Genomic DNA, 10,516 nt, shown 5'->3' with positions numbered 1-10,516 from the left:
CTGGAAGCATGTAAATATAATAATAACCACTGCAGCCAAGAAGAGTGCCTGACGAGCCCAGTTGTAAGTAAGCTATTAAGACTCGACTGTACACTGTGTTCGTGTTTCCCTCCAAAAACAACAAGTTCCATTGGAGCAGCCTTTCAACGCCTCTCTCTGTCTGTCGCAAGCAAAGTTGACCCACACAACAAAGGAAAGCTATTTTGAGCCGGACACGAACCCGACATATTAGTCAGAGGTCCCTTTACTACGGTTCGGAGTCGCGGACCTTCAGTAACAGTAATAAATCACAGCAATAGTACATTCATGTAGTTGTAAACAGCATGATAATATATTAAGTAATCTAAAGTATTCAGAATACGTTACTCTCATTAAGTAACGTAACAGAATACGTTACAGAATACATTTTGGGGCATGTATTCTGTATTCTGTAATGGAATACATTTTAAAAGTAACCTTCCCAACACTGTGTGCATATTAGTATTGTACAGCACTTTGGTCTACCAGGTGTGTTTTTAAAGTGCTATATAAATAAATAAATGATGATGATGATGTTTTTAGCATTTACGTGTTGAAAAAAGCCAAAAAACAATCATACATATTGAAACTCATTGTTTTTGTTTTTTAAAGCTTCTTGAAGATGGCCTGTTGTGCCATGTCAACAACCTTATTCAGGTTTGTAACGGAGCTCCGTGTGTGGGAAAACCCTGAATCACTGAGTTCATCATGAGTACTCAGTTATAATATTAGTGCAGGCACGGGTGAGATAACCAGGTCCTGCTGTTATACGTCTAAGTGTCACAGAAACGGCTTATGTATAACGAAGTTTAATAGATGGCTCCAGCAGTGAAAATGTTCTTGCTTGTACATTTCTGTGGTCAATATTGTAAGGGTGTGTTTATCTTGTCACAAAGAACAAGTTTTGTTACACCGCTATTATCGTGAGGTTTGGGTGTGATGATATAGGCTGTGAGCCCACGTTTAATAATCACGCTAAGGAGTTCAGTGAGCTATCTGCAAAGGCCTGGTTAGTCTACCAGCTGTTCAAGGTATTTGATATAACTGTATTGTAATATTGTGAAAATTTGTGATGTATGGTGTTCTAATTATTTTATGTTTTCAATTAGAATGCACAGGACTGTAAAGTTATTGTTCTAGGACCTCCGAAGTGGCAGGCGCCCACAAGGTATTTGTTTATTTTTAAAACACAAGTGTTACTTTTAATAGACTGACGCGCTTAAAGCCTTTGTGTTTTATGTTTGTAGTTTTCACGGCGTTCAATAAATGCAGCGAAGCGCCCGTCTTGAAGTAGCCGTGGCTGTGTTGTCATTTCGGAGTTACAATAAGTTATTTCCTCACCGTGAGAACATAACTGAGTGAATTCATAGAAAGTTATTTAATCTTTCTCTCTCCTGTTTGGCCGGGGCAGCATTCATGGTGGGTTCACACCCTTGGCCCACGCCTTCCTGGATTGGGAACACCTGGGCCTCATCAGACCAGCTTGTATTTCAGAACTAGGAGGTCTGCTGTTCGGCGCTGGACTGTTGTGGACCTGTCCCCGTCCCCGTGTTTCCCCATGTGAAGTGTGGAAGGTGCAACTGCTCACTGGTGGAAAGAGAGAGGTCGGAGTGGACGTGTGTGATTCCCCTTTTTTCCCTGGAGCCCCTCATGTCTTGGTAATAGCACAGTCCTCGCACAGCCTGTAAATACACTTGGTGAAGAAATTGTAAATAAACTTTCTCTGTTAAATCGCAACTCTGGAGTCCTGCGCGTGGATCCTCAGAGCAACCCGTGACAATAGCTGAGTGAGTTCACAGAAAGTTATTTAATTAAAGCAGGAAAACAACAAAAAAAAGTGGTTTGGTCCTCCATCATTAAACATTAAAATCATTAAACAATTTTTTTCTTTTTTATTGCTGAAAGGGATTTTTTGATTTCCCATCAGCCCCTTACAGCTGACAGGTGCACAGTTGAAACCAGCTAACAGTATTCAGGCTCCACCCACTGCACCGCAACAGTCTCTACACAGCACACAGTGATCTGTCTGACTGAAGCTCTGCTTTGTGCTGCTTTCTGATAACTCCACATACAGATGCTGCGTAACAGCAGAGACTATGATGGCTCTGTTGGTCACTACAAACACTTTGGATGTTCAGAGTAGAGCCCTGCATTGGGACTGGGACCCAACGCAATCTTGCAGGAGCTGCTGGCGGGAACGGGCAGCTAAAAATAGACAGCGGGTCCTGAGAGCCATCGTGTTCACTGTGATGTTCAGCAAGTTTGAATGTGTTTCTTTGAAATGTGTCTCAGGGTTTTCTGATTATTATTGTGATTATTGTTGCTGTGTATTTGTGATCAAAAGCTCAGAGACTTTTGTGTTTTTATTGATTCTCTTCTTGTTCTACTGAAATAATTCATTCTGTGCATAGAAACTTATTTCATCATATAGTATATCTGCAGGTGTGGGCGGGGTCACACACAAAAACAGCAGAAGTGGGTGGTAATGGTCAGAAACTCAGCAGGAGTGGGATTTATAAACAGTCCAGCACAGGCTCAAGTTCAGAGCTTTAAAAAGCTGCACAATACAGTAGGACACCATCACGTGTCTGCAGTCAGACTGTTTAAACGGGCCTATCAGAGCCTGTTGCCGGGCAGATTATTCACCCTGGAGCTGCAGCTGTGGAACAGCCACAGCCAAAGATGTTTGGTGTGACGGGCGCACCTGCAGACACACAACTATGCAGTGAGTGACCCCGTGCAGCAACACTTTGGTGCAGTATGAGTTGTGTTAGTTTCACACACACTGCACACACAAATATAATGACTCACACTTCTTGTTCATATATCTCACTCATTCATTTGGACTTTGGTGAAATCCATTAGTTCTACTTGGAGCACATTTAGTGAGCTTTTGTACAACACAGTTAAATTCTGTCTTTGTCACATTTCTTTGTTTTGCTGCTGCTGAAGGCTCCATGTGACTGCTGAGGGCTGCTGGTAGTTCTACACAGGAAGTGCTGATTGGACCAAACCCAGCACGGCCCTCTCATTGGGGGCCCATGTTTGTGTTGTTGTTGGATGATTGTTGGTATTTGTGTTGCCCTCATGTCTCACACTGCTCTGATCAGCCAGTATGTAAGTCCTCTTTGTTTCTTGTGGGTCGGCTCACTTTGATTGTGTTGAGCAGTTAGTTTGGAGTGAAGTTGTTTGACTTCAGTTCTGATCAGCTGACCTCTCTGAGGCCCCGTGTCACTTCCTGTTGGATATTTGTGCATTTCTGGCTAAATAAAAGACACTTTTTCCCAAAATGGCCGCTGTGTTCTCACGTCTGAGTGGCTCGCTCCATCACACTCGCTCACGCCCCAAAACATGAATGTGATATAAGCGTGCCCTGGAAGCTGAATACAAACATATAGCAGGTCACAGCAGTGTGGAGAATATGACAATGAGCTCAGACAGTCAAAGATTCTTTTCTATGGATGTTTTTCAGGAGACGTTTGGTCCCTGCAGGACCAGCATGTTGTAGCACCTCACAAGTGTAGATACTGTAGGTGCAGTGAATGTTTAAATCAGGGGTCCCCAATCCCAGTCCACGAGGGCCGGTGTCTGGGCAGGTTTTAGATCTCACCCTGGGTCAACACAGCTGAATCACATGATTAGTTCGTTACCAGGCCTCTGGAGAACTACAAGACATGTTGAGAAGGTAATTTATTCATTTAAATCAGCTGTGATGGATCAAGAACACATCTAAAACCTGCAGGGACACCGGCCCTCATGGACTGGGATTGGGGACCCCTGGTATAAATTGCACTGATTAGAATATACTGGACATTCAATGCTAAGATTCAGCATACTGTGTTAGAGGGTGGGATTTGGTGAATTCTTTATTCATCATAAATGATGAATCCTTTGATCATCATTTATGTCCAGTTGAGAATGAATCTGTGCACTCACATATTAAATGAACTGAAAACAGTAGTGTGATCTTCCTATAAGGAATGAGAGAGCTGACAGCTGTTATTTTAATCAGCCTGTCTCAGTTGTTTTAACTGTAAGTATCACAAAGTAATGTGGTAACATCTGGACTGACGAGTTTACTGTCAGCATTTTAATCGCTAGTTTAAAGGCTGTAGGCTGCAGCCGTTGCTCTAACACTGTATAAATGTAATAGGCCTCAGTGCTGGTTCTAATAGTGTGAGCTGCTTCCAGCTTTATTTGTGAAGAACACAGCAGCTCACAAAACACATAGCTAGCTCGTACAGCTGCGACGTAAAACTTTCATAAACTAGCGTTAGCCATGTTACCTTCAACAGGTGGTCAGACTGCATAAACAGGCACTCAGTCAGAGGTTGAGCTCTCCGTTTCGCTGCAGGGTCCCTTCATTCTTCACATTTCCGTGTCGAGCCGAGTGTAAATCCTGAGGCTGAACGGCCTTTGCACAAGCACACACACTTCTTAGCAGGGTGAAGCTATGAGAAGAAAAATCCAGGCTGGCAGCCTGTGTCTGTCCAACCCAGTGACTTTCTACAGTCATTGGTCCAACCAATCAGAGAGCTCCTTACATCCCACGGTGTGGCTAATTTGCATTGCAGCAGGATTTTTAAAATGAAGTAGCTAATCCAAATGTTAATCCCTGAGCAAACAGGAACGGGAAATGAATTTTGATATGAGGAGTGGAATCACCATTTTAAAAAGCATTTTGAAAATGACTTTATTAAAGTGGAATTCAAAAATGAATTTACAAATGCAGAATTTATTCTACAATTCATTATTTAAGCACAGAATACTTTATTTCAATGCGCACGACTCTTGTGGTCCTCCACAAAGGAGTCCCTCTTGCAGCAGATATGTATATTAAAATCACCAGAAATATGAACACGGTCATAATTTTAAAAAAGAGAAGCTGGAAAATCTGCAAATCCGGAAATAAAAGACTTATTGTATTTGGGTGGCTGATAAATCACAGCACAGAGAGTCACAGGGGGGCCAGTCAGGTCAAATAATTGAGCCTCGACGCAGGAGAAAGTAGGAGTAGGCGGTCGCTGAAGTTTAAGTTTATTTTTGAAAACTGTGGCTTGGCCTCCAACCTTCCCTGGAAGTCTCGGTGAGCTGGGAAAAAAACAGTCAGGGGGAAGGAGTTCAGAGAAGGAGAAAAGTTCACCGGGGTGAATCCAAGGTTTGGTCAGGAGCAAAACATCCAGCTGCAGGGTGAGGAAAAGATCATTTAGGATGAAGGTTTTATTCGCTTGAGTTAAACAATGCCATCCGGCTCTTAGCCACCTCATCCCTGACAGAGGCGCGTCTCAGCTTGCTTAGGAGTCTCAGAGGTTCCAATCCAGGTCCGAAGCAGCGAGTACACCACTGGAAAAGTCGGATAAAAATGAAGTCCAATAGGGCAGATCCAGCAATGGCTGAGCAGTTTGAAGGATGGCCGGCCATGGGAGGTGAATGGAAATCGCAGAGGAGTCAGCCACAGCATGTGCCTTAAATAAGGCTTTAAGGGAAACCCGAATAGTCTAAATAGTCTAAATAAAAAGTCTAAATAAAAAGTACGAAAACAGAGATGAGGATTGGAGTGGGTAGAGGTGAGCTGCTGTTTCTTTTGATCACCAGTTTTCTCCTGTTTTGAGTTAGTTAAGGAGGTCAGACTGTCTCGGTTTTGGGTCGCTGCTCTTGCCGTTGACCGGCCAGTCAGCTGAGCAGTTTTACGTTCTTTTTCTAACTTTAATGCTGTTTTCGTTGTTGTTTTTCACCGTCTACTCAGTATATTTGTATTATTTTCCTTTTCCTAATTTTTGTGATTTTGTTTTCGACACTCGACATGATCCCAAGGCTCACCTACACCAGGGACTCCCTCATCAAGCTGCGGCTGCAGCCTGAACATTGATGGCTTTTCACCACTTCTTCATCTGGACAGGCGGCGGCGTGTGTCTGTATTTAAACAACAGCTGGTCCTCTACAGTCACTGTGAGGGAGAAGCTGTACACTACAGACATCAAGCTTCTGGCTGTTTCCCTGCGCCCCGACTACCTCACCCGAGAATTCCCACAGCTTTTCATCATCTTGGTTTACATCAACCCCAGAGCTGATGCAGCTAAAGCCACAGAGTACTTCACCAACAATCTGTACCAACTGGAACAATTATCACCGGACTCTCCCAAGTTCATCCTGGGTGATTTAAACCACTGTTCCCCTGACAAGTCACTTAAAGTCTGGTCTGCTGGGGTGGCAACATCTCTGCCGGGACAGGAAGAGACTAAACAGGCTGATCAGAAGGGCCAGCTCTGTTCTAGGATGCCCTCTGGACCCAGTGGAGGTGGTGAGTGACAGGAGAACGGTGGCTGAGCTGTCATCCTTGTTGGAACAACATCTCCCACCCCATGCAGGAGACTCTGACAGCACTGAGCAGCTCCTTCAGTGGCTGCAGCACCCACAGTGTGGGACGGAGAGATTTTGCAGGTCTTTCCTCCCCACTGATGTCAGACTCCACAACAAAGACTTTAACTGATCAAACACATATTCACCAGTATGTGACTGGGTGGATGACTGAATGTGTAAAGCGCTTTGGGGTCCTTAGGGACTAGTAAAGCACTATACAAATACAGGCCATTTACCACACAAACCCACACATGTGCAATAAGACTAAGTGCAAAGTTGTATTTTTACTTAGTTGTATAAAGCATTTGTATTCTATTTTTATCCCATTGTATATTTTATTTTATTCTATTGTATATAGTATTTTAGTTTATTCTTTTCTATTCTGTACAGTTGTGCACAGTATATTATTCTTATTGTATTCCAGTGTTCTCTCATTTTTGCTATATAACTTTGCACTGTCCACTTCTGCTGTGACAAAACAAATTTCCCACATGTGGGACTAATAAAGATGATCTGATCTGATCTTATCTTATCTTATCTTATCTTATCTTATCTTATCTTATCTTATCTGATCTGATCTGATCTGATCTGATCTGATCTTATCTTATCTTATCTTATAGGATACCAACAGTATGTTACATGCAGCACACGTGAGGGGAAGACTCTGGATAAAAGCTATGGCTCTGTACCAGATGCATTCAAAGCCCTACCCCTCCCTCCTCTCAGCTCAGCAGACCACCACACCATCCTGCTGGCCCCTGCTTACACTCAAGTCATCAAGAGGATTAAAAAGGTCACCAAAGACATCATGCAGTGGACAGAGGAAAGTATCCTCACACTACAAGGAGGATTTTCTTCACCGGCTCTGCTCTGGATAAAAAGGAGGGCAAGAGGGCCATAAAAACTGCTAAACTGGAGTACAAAAACACAGCTGGAAAAAAATTCACCACAGGGGACCTCCGCTCAGCCTGGCAGGGCCTCAAACCATGGCCTCTGTGAATACTGCAGTCACCACCCAGAGAGCAGCAACCGCTCCTCCCTCCCTGACGACCTCAACGCTTTCTACACCAGGTGTGAGACGGACAACATGGCCCAGCTTGAGGAGTCCAGATCCTCACTCAAAGCTGGCAGCTCTGCACTCACCTTCAGGACTGAGGACGTGGTGAGAGTCCTCAGGAGGACCAGGGAGAGGAGCTCACCCGGCCCTGACAACATCAGCAGTCGAGTTCTGAGGCACTGTGCAGGGCAACTAGGAAGTTTGTTCCAGACTCCATTTCAACGCTCAGTTGACAGTCACACCGTCCCCAGCTGTGGAAACACTCCACAGTCACCCCCATCCCCAAAAGAAACAACCCAAAGTCTCTGAATGATCTTCGTCCTGTGGCCCTCAGCTCCCTGGTGATGAAGGCCATGGAGAAGATCATAAAACAGCACATCGTAAGAGCAACTGACCCCCTGATGGACCCACTCCAGTTTGCTTATCGTGCACGCAGAGGTGTTTTCCACCACAAAGTTACCACCATGCAAACTAACGTTTTTACTGGAATCAGGGATGGACTGATAATCTGGTACACCGTGCATTTTACTGGTGGCTGCTACACAGCCGGCCCTACAAGAACGAAAAGCAGCCCATTTGTTTATTTTCATTGGACACTGGATTGTCCAATCAAAGCTCTTAGTGCAACTGGCCCCTCCCCCTCACTCACTTACTAACCAGGCCCCACAGTCACAGCAGGCTGCTGCACCAGCTGGGGACAAGTGAGGAATACAAGTAAGAAGGGGCAGATTGAAGGACTGAGGTGAAATGAATGGCTACTTTCACCATGACCACTGCTAACAGATAACGTGTAGTTAACTGCATAATGTTGCCCCGAGGCAACAACGCAAAAAGAGACGTTTTATAAAAAAGAAACTGAATATGAACTTGAATATGAATATGAAATTTGAACAACTACAAATACACCTCAGATATTCTTGTACATACACAATTTTTTAAAAATATTGTTTTTTAAACATAAAAATGACATTAGTCTTAGGTCCAATCCTCCGCTGCTCCTTATTTCACTCAACACTGAGAGGTTTCATGTAACAGAATAAGTCAATAACTGTAAGGTACAGGGTCGTGACATAAAGAGTTAAACGTGACACACTATCTGTTGGCAGCTCCACCCTGACCACAACCATCCACAAAGCACCACAATCCTACAATCCTGAACGTGTGTTGTAAGGTTTTTGTACCATATGCTCCATGGGCGACGTTCCAGTCACCTTAATGCTTATAATGCCTGTTATGTTGGACTTGGGTTTAGATTTTTTGGGAGATGAAGCAAATATTTCTAGATTCATAAGCTCTTTATTCCGAGGGGTCACCCTGTGTGGTCTTTGATGCAGCCTAACAGAGAGGACACTCAGTACACCACTCATCTAAAACTGCAGCCATTTGTAATTTTTGAAACTTAGTCATCTGTCAATTATTGTAAAATGCTTTTGTCTGATTAATGATAAATAATCTTCAAAAGTGAAGAATCTCAGGTGTTTCAGAATAACTGCTTTCTGTTTTGGAACTTTCAGGATTTTAAAGTTGAACTAAAACCCGACTAAACCCATCATTGTATTTGCATGTTTACGAGTTTTAAAGAAAACATTTGCTTAAATGCAAAAATATGTAATTTCTCAAGTACAGTCGAAGTCAAATGTAATAAAGCATAAAACATGAATCTTTACTCTGCAAATGTAAAGTCGCTCTTACTTCTCTGTTACTTCTGTCTTGGACAGAAGCTTCTCTCGACTCTCACAGAGCACACATCATTGCATTTGTATTTTGTAGCAATGAATTAAAATCATCACATAAACACCACACTGAGATTATCGGCCTTAACCTGTGGTGTGAGTGCAGATTGATCTGCATTCAGTTTCTTACCATTTATGAGGAGCAGGATCACCAGCAACGTCTTCATCCTCCTGTAAAAAGCTCAAACAAACACAAAGTCCTTTAAATCTGCTGCTGACTGAACAAAGAAACAAACACTCAGCATTTTTTCTCCAGCTGTAAGCACATAAAGAAAGTTCACTTTTGTTTTTAAGAGGAAGTCAGACATGTGAAATGAAACTGTCCACTGTGAAAAATCCTCTTTACAGCCCACAGCTTCCACCTCAGTGCTGACACAAGGCTCATCAGCAGACTGACATGTATGAAATGTCATTTGAATAAAGACCAATAAAAAAGTGTTGCCATGCTTAAAAAGCGTAAGTTTAATAACCCAAAGCTCCAGCTTGTCTCTATGTTTGTGATATATTATCTATGTAAGTGTAGGCTCATCAATGCCCTCACTGATAACACAGAGTTGACTGTGTTTAATAAATAATGTGTCAGAATTATTGCAGAGTTTAGTCTAAGATTAGTTTAAGTTTTGTAATTTAAGCTGGACTGTTTGAAACAACACTGATGGGGTATTTTTGCACCACCTTTTCAGAGCAGGTAGAAACTCGTGATGGTCCTGGCAGGTCAGGTTTGTTCTCCTTCTTTCCTTCCTCTGCTTCCTCTCTGTGTCTCCTTCCCTCTCTCTTTCCTCTCGGGTGGCTGGATCTCCAGTTTTCCTGGGCTCTGGCTGTTTGTCATCAGCTCATTCACTCAGTAGAATTTAAAGACTAACAGGCACCTCCACTCTCTAACAGACTGCTACCTATCAGTGGTGGTAATTGCCGTCCAGTGTTTTCCTCTCTGCTTGTTCCTCAGGAATTTTCTCACCTGTTTTCTTTTGTGTTCTGACAGCTGGAAATACGTTCATGTGGAAGAACTCATGGTGAGTCCTGCTAATCCTGCTCACCTGAATCTTTGAGCTGGTTTGAGCTTCTGCTGAAGAGAGAAACGCCTACCTGTGACTCACCTGCCTGCCCACTCTCCACAGCTCTTCTCAGTTCATCTCCTGCCAGGTTACGCTGGTGGACGATTGGAGGACTGAGGTCGTGGCAGCTCCACACCAAAGTGGGACATGCAGGTACAGAAGAGTCCTGACAGGTCAGCAGGACAGACTCCACCCCCTCATACACCTCCAGAGCCGAGGCATGCTGGGAAAGTGAGGACACAGAGACAGAAACATGAACCAGCTGTGTGTGAGTCTAAAGCTGAACTGCAGTA

General features: G+C 43.5%; 1 protein-coding gene across 1 annotated transcript in view; it reads right to left on the bottom strand.

Annotated features, from left to right (window-relative positions):
• The window catches only part of LOC102205058 (myelin-oligodendrocyte glycoprotein-like), an 11,492-nt gene extending 2,128 nt beyond the window's left edge, over positions 1 to 9,364 (bottom strand). Inside the window, exon 1 of the mRNA XM_005755286.1 lies at positions 9,299 to 9,364. Coding sequence (XP_005755343.1) covers positions 9,299 to 9,335 — 37 coding nt within the window. The 5' untranslated portion in view covers positions 9,336 to 9,364. The remainder of the gene's footprint in view (positions 1 to 9,298) is intronic.
• Positions 9,365 to 10,516: the final 1,152 nt, after the last annotated feature.

Source organism: Pundamilia nyererei, unplaced genomic scaffold (genome assembly GCF_000239375.1).
Source record: "Pundamilia nyererei isolate P.nyererei 1_Seehausen unplaced genomic scaffold, PunNye1.0 scaffold01141, whole genome shotgun sequence".
NCBI lineage: Eukaryota > Metazoa > Chordata > Actinopteri > Cichliformes > Cichlidae > Pundamilia > Pundamilia nyererei.
The sequence above is the reverse complement of the archived record's forward strand: the minus strand, read 5'-3'. Positions and strand labels throughout refer to the sequence as shown.